Source organism: Rhea americana, unplaced genomic scaffold, assembly GCF_003343005.1.
Source record: "Rhea americana isolate MKP2758 unplaced genomic scaffold, rheAme1 scaffold_278, whole genome shotgun sequence".
NCBI classification, from domain to species: Eukaryota; Metazoa; Chordata; class Aves; order Rheiformes; family Rheidae; genus Rhea; species Rhea americana.
Window position 1 is genome coordinate 968,024 of NW_028186399.1, and position 17,032 is coordinate 985,055.

The 17,032-nt window shown below is 47.3% G+C and overlaps 1 protein-coding gene across 1 annotated transcript in view; it reads left to right on the forward strand.

The window, feature by feature from the left end:
* PIP5K1C (phosphatidylinositol-4-phosphate 5-kinase type 1 gamma) overlaps positions 1–17,015 on the forward strand; it is a 33,782-nt gene extending 16,767 nt beyond the window's left edge. The window contains exons 7-20 of the mRNA XM_085308557.1: positions 570–722; positions 2,551–2,850; positions 3,380–3,585; positions 5,070–5,153; positions 5,681–5,729; positions 6,745–6,829; positions 7,210–7,371; positions 7,531–7,560; positions 8,378–8,516; positions 8,811–8,843; positions 11,427–11,531; positions 11,814–11,946; positions 16,107–16,190; positions 16,589–17,015. Of these exons, the coding sequence (XP_085164683.1) occupies positions 570–722; positions 2,551–2,850; positions 3,380–3,585; positions 5,070–5,153; positions 5,681–5,729; positions 6,745–6,829; positions 7,210–7,371; positions 7,531–7,560; positions 8,378–8,516; positions 8,811–8,843; positions 11,427–11,531; positions 11,814–11,946; positions 16,107–16,190; positions 16,589–16,591 (1,566 nt within the window). The 3' untranslated portion in view covers positions 16,592–17,015. The remainder of the gene's footprint in view (positions 1–569; positions 723–2,550; positions 2,851–3,379; positions 3,586–5,069; positions 5,154–5,680; positions 5,730–6,744; positions 6,830–7,209; positions 7,372–7,530; positions 7,561–8,377; positions 8,517–8,810; positions 8,844–11,426; positions 11,532–11,813; positions 11,947–16,106; positions 16,191–16,588) is intronic.
* Positions 17,016–17,032: the final 17 nt, after the last annotated feature.

The window sequence follows — 17,032 nt, forward strand, 5'->3', positions numbered from 1 at the left end:
GGGGCCTGGTCTGATACTTTTCATGTGTTCCTAGCAGTACTGAGGAGGTGAGATGTGGCTATAAAACATACATCTAATAGGGGAGCTCAAGGCCAGAAGAGGCTGCTGAGAACAGCCAGTGCAATTTGTTCCCTCCAGCACAGTGATATATGGTGCCCTGAGCAGACTGTCATATCTCTTAAAATCCGAGCTTTCTGTCTGTGCTTGCGGTAATGTGCTGAAAGAAGCCCAAATGTGATACACATGTACACACACAATGGGGAAAGATAAGATGTCATTATGCAGCTTGGATGTTATTGAAAGCAGAAGATTAGCTTTATTCTGAGCAGTTGGGATGCTCTGAACTGTAATCTTGCTCTCTAATTGTAAATTGTCCATCAACCTTGCTGCTTAGATCTAACCTATAATGAAAATAATTCATTGAGGAGAATAATTCAAGAGGAGCATTGCTACCTCTTAATCTTGCAGCGAGGCTGCATGCTGGGAAGGCTCTGAAGGAAGTAGAACTCTGTATGCAATGAGCTGGGGCTAAAAAAAGTATTCTTTTTTTTTTTTTTTTCCCTCCCTAGTATTCATTATGTAACGAGCCTCTGATAGAGCTGTCGAATCCTGGTGCCAGCGGCTCCCTCTTCTATGTCACCAGCGACGATGAGTTCATCATAAAAACTGTGATGCACAAGGAAGCTGAATTCTTACAGAAGCTCCTTCCTGGCTACTACATGGTGTGTATCACCCTGCACCTTGAACCTTGCTTTGGTTTGCAGTGACAATGTTTCTGTACAAAGTATTGCATAGGGCATATCATCCACCTGGGATTCTTGCGGCCTGCCTGCCCTGTACCTTTGACAGCATTAACAGCGTGTCATGAAGCCTGTCTCAGAAGCATGAACCCTGCTAATTATTTGCAAACTCTTTAGATAAATTTAAGGCAGATAATTGTGTCATAGCTCGTGGACATGTTCTGTCCTGAAAAAGACTTCCCAGCTGTCTGTTTTGAGGGTCTTGAGATGACAAGGAATAAATTAGAACCGCAACCCTCGTGCCTAGAAAGCAACTCTATAAACCAGCAACTACCTCTGCATAACTATGTCAAAGGATCCAGTTCTGTAGATGAGGGCACTGAAATTTCATTAGGGCCACCCACAGATTTTTTTCACCCTAGAGATGCAGAAGTAAAGGTTGTATTTATGGCAGGTGATGCTAAGGCTGCCCTGTCTGTGTGTGTGTTGCAGTGGATTTGATTTAAGTGTTTGCACGTTTTTTTTTCTGAAGCTGCCTGTCTCGCCCAATGTGCATTGAGTAAAATTTTCCAAAGTGAGCCTGGGACTTGGGTGACCTGACATATAACTGRCAGACAGTCGCTTGCTTTTGAAAGTGGCACTTAAGCTCCTGGATAGTAGGAGCTCTGTTGGAAAGCATTGTGTGTTCCCTAATGAATGTAGTAAAGGAGGTGAAGGGGTTCTGAATGGGAATGGAAAGAAGCACTATTGTCCTGAATTCTGCAGTTGTCTTGGCCAGAAATCAGTTTAAAGAATTAAAACGACTTACCTGCCTGGTGCGCAGATGTGTGATACTTGTTGTAGCATTCAGATGTTTGTGAGTTATTGGAGTGCTACATGTGATTTCTGTGCTGCTTTCGGGAAACTCACCGGAGTAAAATGAGCTAATGAGAAGGAAGCAGAATAGTTACATCCTGAGTTACTTTTAAGCTGGTAAAGTGGTGTTTGCTTTTGATCTGCTGCTGCTGTGTTGCATTTAGCTTGCACTGTGCTGAACAGCACACTCTCACAAAGGTGACTCAGTCATGTACCCGGTTAGGCAAGGTGAGATGAGGGGCATGAAATTTTAATACAGTTGTGCATCAGCCATCTGTCAGAGAATCTGTCAGGTCCATCCTTTCTTTCATAGCGTACAGAGATGTTCTGTTTCCTTCTCAAACTTCCCCAAAGCTGAACAAGCAAATCATGCCTGTCATGTCATTTCTAATAACACAGCTGCCTAAAAAAGGACATGATAGCAGAGCAGGATATCCGTGCTTTCTAGCCAACTGTGTGTTTTATAAGATGACTCTAAAAGAGGGAGAAAATTGATGTTGTTTTGTTAGAGATATTGTGGCCCTGGTTTATTCTGGGCCACAGAACAGCTCTTGATTTCTGACACTTCTAAACAGATGAAGATAGCTGATATTTTTAAACTTGAAGTTCCCACTTATTTGTATTTATTTCTCTTTCAGTTTGGTTTCCCTTTTTTAGCTGCTGTTGATGGGGAAAGCAGGGAATTTCCGGACTTGGTTATTTGCCCAGAGAGATCTGAACATCTGATTCCCTATATTCAAGGCATAGTGGTATTTTCAGGTCCTAAAGCCACTGAAAAGCAAGAGTGTGTCAAATTTATGCAGTAAGCTTTCATGCAAAGTTCAGAAAATCTCTAGTTGAAGAACCCCTAGTCTGCTGACAGCTCCAAGATCCATTAACATGGGCTCTGTATTGAACACAGCAGGAGTCTTCTGTCAAAATGACCTTTCCTGATGCTTTTCCAACCCTGCTGCAGAACCTGAACCAGAACCCACGGACGCTGCTGCCAAAGTTTTATGGACTCTATTGTGTGCAATCGGGGGGCAAAAACATCCGTGTGGTTGTGATGAACAACATTTTGCCTCGTGTGGTGAAAATGCACCTGAAATTTGACCTGAAAGGCTCAACCTACAAACGCCGGGCATCCAAGAAGGAAAAAGAAAAGTCCAGCCCTACTTACAAGGACCTAGACTTCATACAAGACATGCCTGAGGGCCTGATGCTGGATGCAGACACCTTCAGTGCATTGGTGAAAACATTGCAACGAGACTGTCTGGTAAGRAGGGGACAGCAGGTTAAGAAAGTTTGTGGCTCTCAAGCATGAGAAAGAGCTGATGACTGAAAACCTTGCTAATCCTAAACCCCAAAGCAGGGATAAGTCCCTCCACTGYTCCTCCCCTCTAAAAGCAAAGCAGTGAAGTTGAATCTCGTGATAGTTTCTGAGAACTAAGACTGTTCATTTGCTTGATGCATCCAGTTATGGCAGTCTGCCTCATCTGTAGCTAGGATGTTTGGGCAAAAAAAAAAAAAACTTTTTCCTGTACAGTATGCAACAGATGCATGGTACAACAGTGTTACTTGTGAGTCCTCAGCCCTTTGGGTTGTGGGGTGGCTAAAATCTATGAGATGAAGTGAGTCCAGAAATGACTGTTTGATTGGAATTGCTCCAGCTTTGGCTAGGAAGCTGTTTGCATGAATGYTGAGGAGCTGTTTCAGGCTTTGGGGTCTGTACAGCATTTGAAATCACTTGGGAGCAACTGCTGGCCTGACTTGTCTTTGTTCTTAAAYTCAATACTAACCTGTAGGTGTTGGAAAGTTTTAAAATCATGGACTACAGCCTCCTGCTTGGAGTTCATAACATAGACCAGCAAGAACGGGAACGACAGTCTGAGGGAGCCCACAGCACATCGGATGAGAAGCGTCCTGTGGGGCAGAAGGCACTTTACTCCACGGCCATGGAGTCCATCCAGGGTGGGGCTGCCCGGGGGGAGTCCATAGACACAGACGACACGTAGGTGAAAATCTGCTTCTCTTGAACTGCTGGGAGGGGTGGAAGTAGAGGTTGAAGTAGTAGATCCCTAATTGTGGCTAACGTGAACTGTTGGCGTGGGCATCTTTCGGGGAGGTTATGGAGAGCTGCTGCCAGTAAAGCAGTGTGCTGAGGCAGTGTGTTGTGAAAGCGGGAAGCTGAGGTGGGAAGTGGGCTCCAGCCTTGCAGTGATTTTTGCCTAGAATTCTTTAGCCTAGGCCATAGGTTGTTGGCTCCTGTTACAGCCTCTAAAACACCATCTGTGCTCAGGGGAGGAGAAACTAGCTCAATTCTAGCTCAGATCCAAGTATTGGAGTGGAAGTAGGGATCAACCTGTCCCTCGGAGCTGGGTGTTCATTTTTGGTCACTTCATCTTTGGAATACTTGAAACCCTCCCAGTGCAGTTAGCAAATGGCCTTTGCTCAGCAGAGAGGTGACTGCCGGAGTAACTGGTGGAGCAGCACGTCGGAGGGCTGCTCGCTAGCCGGCCTGCGCTGCAGCTCTTGAGCTGCATGCAGATGGCTCTTGTGACCGTCTCTCTGGCTCCGTGGACTTGCTAATAAATGGTGCAGTTTGCTGTGTTTGCCGCTAGCAGCCATGCTGTCTGAAACCAGCTGCTCCAGTTTCAACAGAGGATCAGTCATGCTGGAGCCAGGAAATACTTTGGTGTTTCCATTTTTTCAAGTAGCATCCTTAATTGCAGGGGCCTGCCTGCGTGCTCCTGATCTACACTGGTACTAGTGGTGCTGCAGCTTTGACAGGATTGTGGATTRAGCCAGGAGGACTCGAAACACCCTCATCCTTAAAGATTTGCTGCCCTAACAGGCAGGCAGCACACGCTGACTTGATAAATAATCTGGTCCCAGGAATAAAATAGGATCTTATGATCCAGGAATCTCAGATACCCAGCGTACAGAAGACACTSCTAATGGCTGCATAATGCCTGGTGCATGGAGCAGTTTTTACATGTGATAGGAGCTAACACTCAGCTGGTGGGTGCCTGAATGAGGAGGGTTGTTCCTCAGATATCATCTTTATAAACTGCCCTGGGACACATCCCCACCAGCTGTCACAAAATAGTTTATGGTGCTTCTCCCGAGAGACTGATTTCAGCCTCAAGTGTGCAGTCATGTCCTGTAGCCAAGAAAATCCGTGCGRTGCTTTCTGCTCCGGGTAGGGCTATTGCCGTGCAACACATGTTCTTGTCCTGTTGTTTTGTGGTTGGCGATACAGGCAGGCAGTGGCTGCAGGGACACCTTGCGCGAGATGTTCTGGGTCAGTAGGGGACTTGCCATGGTTTCACACAAAGGGACCTTGCAGGTTTTGTGTTGTGCCTGACCACCACATCACTGAGCGCTCTTTTGGTGTTGCTGCCTGCCTCCCAGCTGAAGGTGAAGCATAGATCTCAGGGTATTACAGCCCTTCTTTTCAAGGCTTTGCTCACTGGAGTTTTGTCTTACCTGCAGAATGGGAGGAATCCCAGCAGTGAATGGCAAAGGAGAGCGTCTCCTGCTACACGTAGGAATAATAGATATCCTTCAGTCATACAGGTAAGGCAGCTTTGCAGTCATCTGTCCTCTAAGTGTCTTAACATCTATTTTAATACTGGATGAAAGCAGGAAGATATTCCTCTCCTGAAGAGTTTGATAATGAGTAGGCAGGCTGCCTGAAGCAGTCTGTCCAATGCATGTCAGGGGCTGTGAATTTTTTTCTCGTCCTTAGAACAGCTGGTGGCACAGAGCCATTTTTCTAAGGTATAATGAGTTGCTCATAAAGAAGCTCCCTGTGTCTGTACCTAGGACRGGTAGCATTTCCCCAGGAATAGAAGATGGTATTTCTGGCCCTCTTCTAGCCCAGCTCCTCCCTGCCTGTCGTGTTCCCAGGCAGTCCTGAGCTGACTGCAGAGATGCCAGTGTGCACAGCTGACCTTTCTTGGCTGGAGGAAAGCTGTGCTCCAGAAGGAGGAGGAATCACTAGCAACTCTGCCACCTCTCCTGTGCAGGGTGTGAAAAGTGGCTTAGATATCGAGTACAGACCTGAATCCAACTCTTTCTCTCTGCTTGTCCTCTGAAATTAGGTTCATCAAGAAGCTGGAACATACCTGGAAGGCCCTTGTCCATGATGGGGTGAGTGCCTGTACAGAGGCAAGAATTGTCCCGGCCTCAGTGGGGTTACCTGCCTTGGTTTCTTTTATACTAGTTGGTGCCAATTATGTCACTATTTATAGTGCCTGAACTGGTACAGTTGAAGTTGATGAAAGGAATAGTTCTTGCCTCTTATGCCTGCACAGCAGTGTAGTACCACTTATTCCGAATCAGGTTTTCTTGCTCACTCCACCTCCTCACATGTTTAGCTGTCATGCTACCAGCTTTCCTCCCCTGCTCCCATCTGTCATTTCCCTCCTCCCCATGACACCAGGAGCTGTATGCACAAGGCGTGTGCGTTCTTGTGTGTGTTGAGGAGCCCTGTCTTTGCTCTCTTTGGTGATTGACTGCATTTCCACTTCAGTAAGTTATTTGTTAGTGAATCCCTTTCAGTATTCCTCTGCTGTCTTGTCTCCTGCAGCAGCCAGATATATGTTTACAAAAGAGCAACTTCAGATATGGAAACTATTATTCAGAAATGCATAGACTGGCTTCTTTTAAATAGTAAGGCAAGGGAAATGTGTCAATGCCAACTCATAGTAGCACAGTGAAACATCAAAAACAGACAGCCTCTGTTTTAGAATTTTAAACCGAAAGCTCAGAACATCTGAAATGTTTGGAGACCCTTGGCTGAATTTTGGTGTCCATGTCAAATGCAAATGTAGCCAGGTACGCTTTGAATGTCAGCCAGCAAAACCAGAAGAAATTTGACAGATGTAATCAGACCAATATTCCAAAACTCTGGGAAGCCTGTAAAGAAATAAAATCACCAAAATCCATTATAGAATTATAGTGAGAATGTAATCAAATGCAATCAAATCAAAAGCAATGCTTCAGGTTTATATATAGCATTAATCATATCATTTCAGTTAAGCCTTTCCATTTTAAGGGTCTATCAGTACTATATGTTGCTATAAAGGTTGTATTGGCTGTTACAGAAATTCCCTGTCTTGGAGGGGTGACTTTTAAATGAAACAATTGCTTCTTGCCTTTGTAGGACACAGTGTCAGTACACAGACCCAGCTTTTATGCAGAGAGATTCTTCAAATTCATGACCAACACGGTGTTTCGAAAGAATTCCTGTAAGTGTACATAGTCCAAGAGCGGTTGTCCTTGCGACGTGGGAGAGGCAGAGCCTTATCGCCATCTTGCTGCTTCAGTCTGGGTGGAAAGTATCTGGGCTGGAGTCTGAGCAGGCTTTTCCACTGTAGCATAAAGAAAAGTTGGGGAACTGCAAAGCGCCAGGGTTGTCACAGCTTTCCTTGGCCTGCTCAGATTCTGGCCCAGGAGCTCTCCRTGCAGCCTGACAGCAGGGAGATCAGTCTCCAAAAGATGAAGCCTGCAGAGCACAGGCATGTGTTGGAAGGCAGAGGCCTCTCCCTACAAAGGAGACAGTGCCTTTGGTGTGAAGGTAGTTGGTAGTGGTGGTAACTTCYGTGTCTCATTTACACTTCTCATCTAGCTCTAAAATCATCTCCCTCAAAGAAAGGGCGTAGTGCCTTGCTAGCTGTCAAGACATCTGGTCCAACGGCTGCATTTTCGGCTAGCCAGCTTCCCTCAGAAAAGGACGAAACCCAGTATGATCTTCGTGCTGCCAGGAGTTACCCCACACTTGATGATGAAGGTAATGATCTCGTTTGGTGGCTGATGATTTTGTGGTTACCCTTTCTCTCCTAGCAGTTCCTTAGCATCCTCCCCTGTTCTCGTTCAGTTCCCCACCATGCACCAAACATATCATCTTTGATGGATAGTTCTTCATTCCATGTCTTGCTGTGCTTTGCAGGTGCTAAACTTAACCAGGGCAGGGGAGAAGGTAAGAGTATATTGTTTTGTCACAGCACTRGCAGATAGTTGTTTAGGGATGGGACATCTCTGCACTGAAGAAAACTAAATCCCTTTTTTGCAGCACTATATGTATGATTCTGCAGTAAAAATGGTTGCTTGCCTCACTGCTGCAAGGCAGCCTCTGCCAACTGGTACCAATATTCGTAGTCCAGATACAATCAGAAAGGCAGTTCATTGAGTTTTTCACCCTTAGAGAAAGGAGAGTGGGAGCTACAGGACACTAACATTAACATTTGGGTAGTTTTAAGGGGGCAAGATTTTGTCTTTGTAAAAAGACAAATGGATCTGCTTCTTTGCTGCTTTGTCATCACTTCCATCTGCACTGGATTTACAGAGGAGTGGTGAAAGGCAAAGTCGTTCTACATGTACAAAATGGTGAGCACTCAACTCATCTCTTAATTCACTTGGATATTTATCTTTAGCAATCCAAGTTTTTAATCCAGCTTTGATTAACAGTAAGATGTTTCCATTGACCTTATGCTTCCGGTAGCATCTTTAAACTGCTACCCAAGAGTAGGATGCTATCTATTGGGCAGGAAGTGGTGCTTACTGGCTCTCTTTGGAAGAAACCTACATTGGCCTAACCTGCCTTGGGACAAACTGTTGCAGTCATGAACCCAGCTAAACTTCCTGTGTGTTCATAGCTTTAAGTGGCCAGTACCAGTATGGGTGTGCAGCTGATGGCAGAGTGGCCTGGCACAGTACTGATGTAGATAAGGTGTTGGTGTTTGACTATTCAGTTTTTCCTTCCTACATCTCTCCCTGCCCTCTACTTGGGCCAGCAGGCAGGCCAGACCTGCTACCTTGCACGCCACCTTCCTTTGAAGAAGCTACCACAGCCTCCATAGCCACAACGCTGTCTTCAACTTCTCTCTCCGTTCCTGAGCGATCCCCCTCAGAGACCTCTGAGCAGCCCAGATACAGGTGAGGACAGCACCCGTGTCCTGCTCCCACTAGAGTCAAGCAGTTGCCATTCATCTTCATGCTGCAGATCTCTGCAGGCTGCCCTATGCTCTGGAATGCTAATGACCAATTTTAATTAAATCTCTCCTGGGAGCAAGCAGACACAGCTTTGATGGGATTAATTATTGCTGGGAGAAGTGTCAGCTGTTAAGTAGAACATCTCCCTCATGGAGTGTAGTGTTAGATTTTGGGGCAGTATAGGGTTTCTGTCTTAAATCCGTCCTCAAACTGTGCTGTTCTGGTTTCTTTACGCAGGAGGCGCACACACTCCTCGGGGCAGGATGGCAGGTGAGAAAAGTCACATCTCTTCTTACATTGCTGCACAGAGACCTTATGTTTGTCCCTGTGCAAAGGACAAGGTAGGCTTGAAAGGCTGAGTGTGAACCTCTGCAGTTCCAAGACTGGRGTGGTCCTCTATAGCATGATGAACTTCTTCCTGCAATTGATTGATCCCATTTCTTATACAGAATTTTCCTCACAAGCAGATCTCCAAGTGCTTTGCAAGGAATTTACTCCTGTTATTTGGTGGGAAAGGGGAAAGGCCTGAGTGAGTTGTCCAAATTCACCCAGCCAACCTCACCAGAATCAAGGGACTGAGTCCCTTATGTCCCTCTCTGGGTAAACAAGCCTTAAAAGCAGGCTGCAGTTCATCTCCTGTGCATCTGTCTGCCATCTAGGTGCACTGGAGATGAATATAGGAAAGGGCTCTAACTTTGAGAGGTACTGAACACTTGCCATCTCCAGGGAAATAGTTTGGAGGCTGCATGTGTTTCTAGTGTCTTTAGAAACTCAGATACTTTTCTTTTTTCCCCTCTCCTGCAGTAATAGGTGGCTTGGAGCCAAGGGCAGTGTGTGACAAAAATTCCCCTCCAGCATAGAGGTGTCTGGATTTAGAGGTGCATATCATATAATTACCATGCATATTTTTGCACCAGTAGAACTGACTCCATTACCTGTGTGTCAGAAGAATCTGAATGAGGACCCTGCATTTTTTTGCTCATTTTTGCCCTGGCTTCCTGGGACATCTTGTAAGTGTTGTAGATCCAGATTTTGAAATGCCCTCCAGAGACACTCTTGTGGGGTATGCCATAGCCAGAGGAGCTGCTGGACAGGCTCACATCCTCTTTCTGCAATCAGTGTCTGGTGCTTTAGAGGAGTGGAAGTTTGCATCATCTCAGAAACATCTYATTGTAGTTTTTAATGATTGGTTGAGCTTGAGAGCAGATACATGGATCAAAAAATTCCTTTCCATGGTATGTGTTAATGAGAACACCTCTGAATGGTAAGTGTTACTGAGTCTTGGTAAGTCCTTGCCACTGGAGGGCAAAGACCTACTTGATGAAGATTTGTAGCACCTGTTGAAGTGGCTGGGACCCATGAAATATTTCACCTCCTGTAGAATCCATTGTCTGAAAGTGCTGAAGAATAGAGCCTTAAGCTCAGGCACCTGTGACAGGACCTGCCAGGCAAAAAGCAGTGACTTCATCCAAATCACTCCCTGCTCCCTTTGTACACATCACTGTCGGATGCAATTGCTCATCTGAAAATAGGCCAGGTGAATCRTGTCCTAGAAGTACTTGTCCCTGGACAGTACAGGGAGCTCAGTGATTTCTTCAGGGGCAGATATCTCCATCACAGACTAGCCATAGTTACAGCCCCCTTGTAGATGTGGCCTTTGTTACTTTTGATTGTTTTTTTCCTGCGTCTTCATTTCTGATGCTGGTGTTTGTGTATGTTATTTCTAGGGGAGCAGTGACCTGTGTGTTTGTAAAGCACTCCGTGATCCCTTGGTGAAAGCCAATGCAAGAACAAAGTTATTAATGCACAAGTCTTGGGGAATTTACATTCCTGAGCTGAAATGAAAAAGCCCTTATCCAATTTTCTCAAGCCTGGAATGTGTCACACCTCTGAATTATTCTAATCTGCTGGAGAATTCCCTCCAGGTTTCTAAAATCCACCACTGCAAGAAGTAGCAAGAGCTCTGGTGGTGGCACGGACCCAGCCATGGCGAGCTGAACAGGAGTGCCGCCTGCTGGCTCCAGCTCCCAGCCTCCCTGCAGCGYTTCCCAGGGCCCTGCTCCCAGCTGAGCACCAGCCAGGGACCAAGCAGAGCACCCTGGTACTGCTTATAAGCCCACAGCTCCTTTCCTCAGAGTGTGCCCTTGGCTTGGCAAACACCAGCTCCTTCTTCCCATGAGGACTCTAAAACCAGCCCCACTAACATAAGCAATTACTTTAATAGCATGAGATATTAAATTGAAGGCAGTGCTACAAATGGCTTCAGAGCATGCAGAAAAATCTGATGTTATCCCTGGAGCATGCCTGAACAGCTTGAGGCACTAGGAGCTTTGGAAGAGGTCGGAGGCTTTGGCCCTTGTGTTGTTGCTAGATAACACCAGGCTAACTCTGGRCACAGGTTTTCCCCAGAGACCAATTCTCCTTTTTTTCTCCTGTATCCAATTTGACATTACTCGTCTTTTCTGCAGTGTTGGCAACCTAATGCTTTTCTTTTTGTCCTCTTCTYCTACCACTGTGGTTTCAAGTACTGCAGTTTGAAGCGCTTGGCCCTTTTGTCTGGGAATTTTGGTCATCTGAAATCTCAATCCTGTGAAGTCCTGACTGCTCCCTCTGAGCTGAAATCAATGGCTCGGTCTCTGCCMTGAGCTCAGTGCTGCGAGCGGCTGGCCACAGGCTGCCAGGTGTGGAGGCAGACCTGCTCCCGTGGGAGACAGCTCACTCCCATGGCCAGTTGCAGTGTGAGAGGCTGACTCAGGGCTGATTTACGCTGACCTAAAATTGAGAACTGTGCATGAGTAGAGGCGGCATAGTGCCAAACTAAGCATTTGGGCCTGCGTGTCTTTGGCTTTCCAGGTCACATGAGGAGGTGCGGGTTGAAGAAGAGCTTCAGCAGATCAGCGTAGAGCTGGAACCCAAGTGTGATGTAGAGATCATAGCTCCTGAAGACGACGACAAAGAGTGAGTATTTGAGGGTTTGACAGCCTTGCAGAGCCTTGCCCAGTGTCATTAAATCTATGGGATTTGTGCTGGAAGCTAGTTTTGTAGGTTGCCAACTTTCCTGAAGAGATAGGTGCTCCTTTAGATAGTTCAGTGAGACACTGTTGAGCTTTCCTGCTTCTGGCCTGACCTGATCTGATCTTTCTGGATGTGAAAATGGAGCATCTGTGTAGTAAATCAGTCTTTCTTGCTCCTCTTTTTTTGATCATAGTGACTAGACTCTGTCATTTCTTCCCCCTCCAGAGAGGCAGCTTCTTCAGCCTGTGCCATTGTAACGTCCACAGCTACAGTAGAGGTGGAGACGGCCAGCCAGGCCTCCGAACCAGCCAGCCAGGCCTCGGATGAAGATGATGTGCCAGTCACAGACATATACTTTGTAAGATACCTTCTCTGCCTGGCTCTGGAGGGGTGTGACATGAATGGTTGGTCAGAATTCAGGCAGTCCAGTGAGAGGCAGTGGCCTGCCCTGTGCCATCCTTCTGTCGAGCACCTCGAGATATTAATGCTGGACAGGTTTTTGAATCCAGAGAACTGGATTAACCCTTGAAGAACTCAAAACAGCATGCCATGGGGCCCAAACAGGTGACGCTGCTACTGTAGACTGTAGATGTGCTACTCTAGTTATAAGCACAAGCACTGACAGGCCAGCATGTTCACTCCTGAGATAAGACACGGCAAATCTCCTTTCTCAGCCAGAGTGCCTTGCTGCTTTCCTGCGTGCAGGTGTGCTGCAGCGGAGCCAGAACAGAGGTGATTGCAATGGGGCTGATGGCAGGCTCTGGTGAACTTTGGCTTTTCCTTTCCCTGCAGGCAGATGCATTAGATGGTGCAGTGGAAATCTAGTACTGAAACAGGGAGTAAGTGAGGTGGTTGTTGGTTGGCAGCAGAGTGCTGTGAAGCCTGTATTCCTCAGTTAGCTCCCACAACGTCTGAGCAACTTCTGCAGACTGGAGAGGAGTTCAGCAATATGTGCCTGTCCCCTGGACTACCAGAGTAGTGCAAGGCTGAGGGTCTGTCCTGTGGCAGCTCTCCCCCATGTCCTGGCACTGGAACCTTCTCATTAAGAGGTGGTTGGCTGCTCCCTGCTCGAACACATTGCTGTCAGATATATGGCARTACAGAAGAGCTGAACCTTGTGATAAGCTCCTTCAGGCTAACCTAAAAACAGCAACATTTGGCTTTCCCTGTGCTTGCGTGACTGCTGCAGAACTGCTCACTCGTTGCCGAGTCATTTAGAGGCTCATGGGAGCTGCAGAAGGAATCAGCTCCATTTTAAGAGCTTGTCTGTTTGGGTTTTTATGCATGCTGTTCAAAATGCAAACAGATCCCTCTAACACTGGCTGCTCTTTCTTTGCCTGTGGATGGCAGCTGTGTGCAAGCTGCCTGCAGATACTGCCTGCTCCACTGGCAAGTGTCTTCTAGCAAGGGTCAGCTCCTCTTCTTCCCTGTCCCTGGGCATATGGATTCCTCCTAACTTTCTAGGGGCTGGTTGTTTTCCTGGAGGAAGCTGTCTGTGTACAGTGTGTGTTCATAGAGAGCATGACTGACTGTTCCTTAGCATTTCATACTTCATCTGAGCCCTTAAGTTTTGCATTAAATGTGTGTCGTGTGCTGTGGAGTGTTTCCCTCACTGCTGGAATGGAGGGAAAAGCTGATTTGCGTTCCCATAGGCACTCTCTTTGGAAAATCACTTGGAACTGCAGCTCAAATGAGGCTGCACATGAGTGCAGTGGGGCTTGGACCACAGCTGCTCTATAGGAGTATTCCGGGAACAATGATCAGTAAAGGGAGGCTGTATGCAGAGAAGGATTTTGCAAGTCCCAGGAGCCTATGGTCTTACCTTTGGAAATCTGCTTCAGAAAGGAAAGCACTTTATCCTCCTGTTCACCCACAGGGGAATAAAGGTGCAGAGACTGTGGCGGGGCTGCTCTTCCTATGCACGGCTTTCCTGCCTGCTGATCCATTCAGGCCTGGAGTTGCCCAACCCGTTGTTTTGCTTTCTCTTTCATCCTCTTACACATCATCCTTTTCTCCTGTGTTTCCTTTCTCACCTCACTTGCCCTCGGGCCATCCAGTTCACAGATGGGAGGTACTGGATTTACTCTCCCCGCCAGCGCAGACTCCGAACCACCTCGCTTTCCTCTGGGACTGTAAGTGAACATGCTAGCACGTAGGGGAGCAGAGCTGCAGCTTTGAAACACTGGGGCTAGCAGCTCCATTTCCCTTGGATGTCATGGCTCTGTATTGTGTGGCCACTAGAAACCAGCCCAGTAAAAACAAGAAGCAGAGGAAAAAATACGTAAGTGGATCTCAATGTAGGATCTTGCAGAAATGAGGACTCTGCCCCACTTTTCAGGCTAGTGACACAGTTCCTGGCATTAGATGGGCTATAGCATCATCTAGCCCTTGAACAAACTTGCTGGCACCAGAGCTGGTGAGAAAGTCAGAGGCATCTGTATGTATAYAGGTAAATGTTAGGCTTAGCTCCTTTGGCCTAGGAAGCCAGACTGGCTTCCAGAGAGATGTGTAAGATGTTTTGATGCAGATAAAAGGTCACATTTGTAGCTGGAATTTTAGGTCTCTGGTTGGTCTTTTCTTTTTTTTTTTTTTTTTTTTTTGTCTGGGACACTGATCAGCTTTTAAAGCCAGAGGAGTTGAGATGCACTGCTGGGGTTAGGGAAGGTTTCTGCTCCCCAGCCCAAGCCAGTATGATACGTCTGCTCCCTCCTCACTGCGGGTTTTCTGTGAGCCACGAGGATTTTCCTTTGCCTTCTGAAAGATGCAGGGAGGAAGTTCAGCATTTAGGAGTTAAATTCAGAGCTCAGACTGTTTTGGGTTATGATACTTCTCCTCACAGTTTTGAGGACAGCTGATACCTTCCTCAGTGGGTAATGACAGCATTCTCAGGGCCTCAGCACAAGTATTGTGCTATGTGGTCTTCTGCATCTTTGCCTGTCTGCAACCAGGCTGGGGAGTAGTGGAGAGGCCATCAGGTGGGGAGGGTGCATGGGGAAGCAAGGACAAAGCTCATAACGTGCTCCTCAGCTTGGCTGATGGCATGGGGAAAGTGCTGTATTTATGTAGGCAAACAGGCAGCTTCTCCTTGCAGCTCCTCCTGCCCTTGTCTGCTGCATTTGGCTGCCCCAGCACCAGAAGGATTATTATCCAAGTACTGGTTGCTCATTTAGCTCTGCACTAAGTTTGCAGCTCTTATTCTGCCTGCATCTAGGCCCCTAAAAGCCCCTGAAAGAAGCTGGCTGGAGCACGGGGTTCAGTCAGAGTGGATGGAAAACGGGGTGCAAGACAGGCTGTGTGCAGTGTTGAGCGCTCCTTCATCTCTAGCAGAGCCCTAGAAGAAGCTTCGGGCAAGAGTTTCTTTTCCTTCCTTTTTTCCAATGTTCTCCGCTAACGCAGCTACATTGTTGYTGGGGTTCAGCATGTGGAGCCCAGTGCTTCAAAGCGCCTCTGGCTTCTTGTAGTTTCTTGTACATCTTAGAGCGTTACTGTTGGTTCCTGGGCCAGGAACCCTCCCAGGCTTCTTCCAAGTATCCTGCTCCATTTCTTTCCTTTGCAAGCTTGAGCTCAGTCAAAGTGGAGAGTTTCTTCCCTCCTTCAGATCTTGATGCACCTCTAGAGCTGACAAAACCATTTCACAGTGGAAGTGAATCYCCCTGGGGAACACCAGAAATGGACCTAGGAAGATTCCCTTGAATCTGCCTGGATTTCTGTGTTGAGTCAGAAACAGAAATGCGTTTTGTCACACTTGCCGAGCGCTGGGGTAGATGGCTCCCTAGATGCACATCCTCATTCCCCTCCTTCTGTCTAAGATCCAGTTTTGTTTTGCCTCCTTTGTTGTACCTGTTCCCATCTTGCCACTGTCTACAAAAGTCTCATCACTAACTGGTTCCTCTCTGTGACCACCATCCACCATGATCTAACTAGCCCATCTGCTGCCTTGCTTGGTCTGCAGGGAAGGGGGAAGGCACAGCAAACCAGATTCCACCCTAAAAACCCTCTTGGACACCCAAGGGATGCCAGCTTATAACATGTAAGAGGCTCGGGAAACAGGGGTTTGGTAGCTGGGACAGAGGACTGGCCAACAGGAGCTGAGCCCTCTGTCACTGCCCTTAGGTAAGTCACTTCTCACATCTGTCTTGGTTTCTCTAAAGTGAGGGTGATGCTGTGGCAGTGAGCTGAGGTTTCTCTGGCACCTCAAAAGCACTGAAATCTGTCCCTGGTAGGTGCAAGGGGGTGGATGTGCCATTCCCGCTGTAGCTGGAGCAGTGTCCATTGTCAGAGCTGTTGGCAGGCTGCCCCAGCTGGTGGGGAGCAGGTACGTCCTGAGGATGAGGAAGGCTCCTCGCTGAGACCTGGCACTGAGCTCAGTTCTCTYCCTCCAGGTGGACAGCTGTTCTTACTGTATTGTTTCCTATTCTTTTATTTTTCTCCTTTTATTTTCTCCTCTTCTCTCCTTTGCTCCCTGCTCTGCTGCTGCTCTCCTTGCATTCTCCCCGCCGTCTCTGGCCACTCTGGCAGCCGACAGACGAGAGGAGTTGGGTTTACTCCCCGCTCCACTATAGCGCTCAGCTCCACTCTGTCTCCGATGAGGAGAGCGATACAGTAAGTGTACGAGAAACATATGCCGGGTGCCCGGTGGGTCAAGTTCGGAGCTTGTGCTCCTTCTGCAAGGTCAGCTTGCAGGAGAGAGCTGTTGYGGCCTCTGCAGCATGGGGCTCTTGCATGGCAGTGGCAGAGTTCTGCATCTCAGACTGACTCAGTRGCAGCAGGCGAGAGACTAGTTTAGCTCAACAGTGCTTCTGGCTCATTCTGAATCGTTTAGTGCAATGAAAGCTTGGGGATCTGAAGTGCTCTGGTCATGTTGTCATCACTGGAGGGTGCAGAACAAGCAGGCTTCTCTCTTCGTGTTCGTTTTGATTCTGGGGATTTGGCTGGGCTCAGATTTAAGTGAACACAGAGCGGGTGCTCAGGTGTTGACTCTCTTCTCTTGCCTCTTGCAGTAATCTCTATGCAGACACAGAAGCCCCAGAGAGCAGCGATTCCCTCTGCAGGTCGATGTGTTCCCTTTTCGTTGATGCAGCCGTTCCAGTGGGATGGGGAGGAGCTTGCTGACACCAGTATTGCTGCACTGCAGGATCCCAGGCACTGCATTTCAGAACGGAGCAAAACTCTAACCGTATATTTCTACTTATCCCAGATGTGGGCAGCAAAGAAACCACCGCTCACCTGCAGCTCCCAAYGGAGACATCCAGCTGGGTGTAGAGAATCCTGGGTAGTAACACAGTGTTTTCCAAATGTGCACTACCGTAGCTACCTATCCATGTGTGATACTGTGAACCTTTTTAATTTTTTAATCATGTATTTATTTCTTTTATCTTTGCACAGAGACAGCACAAATGTGCTTTTTTAAACATTTAGTTTACTGCACTTTTTTTTTTTTTTTT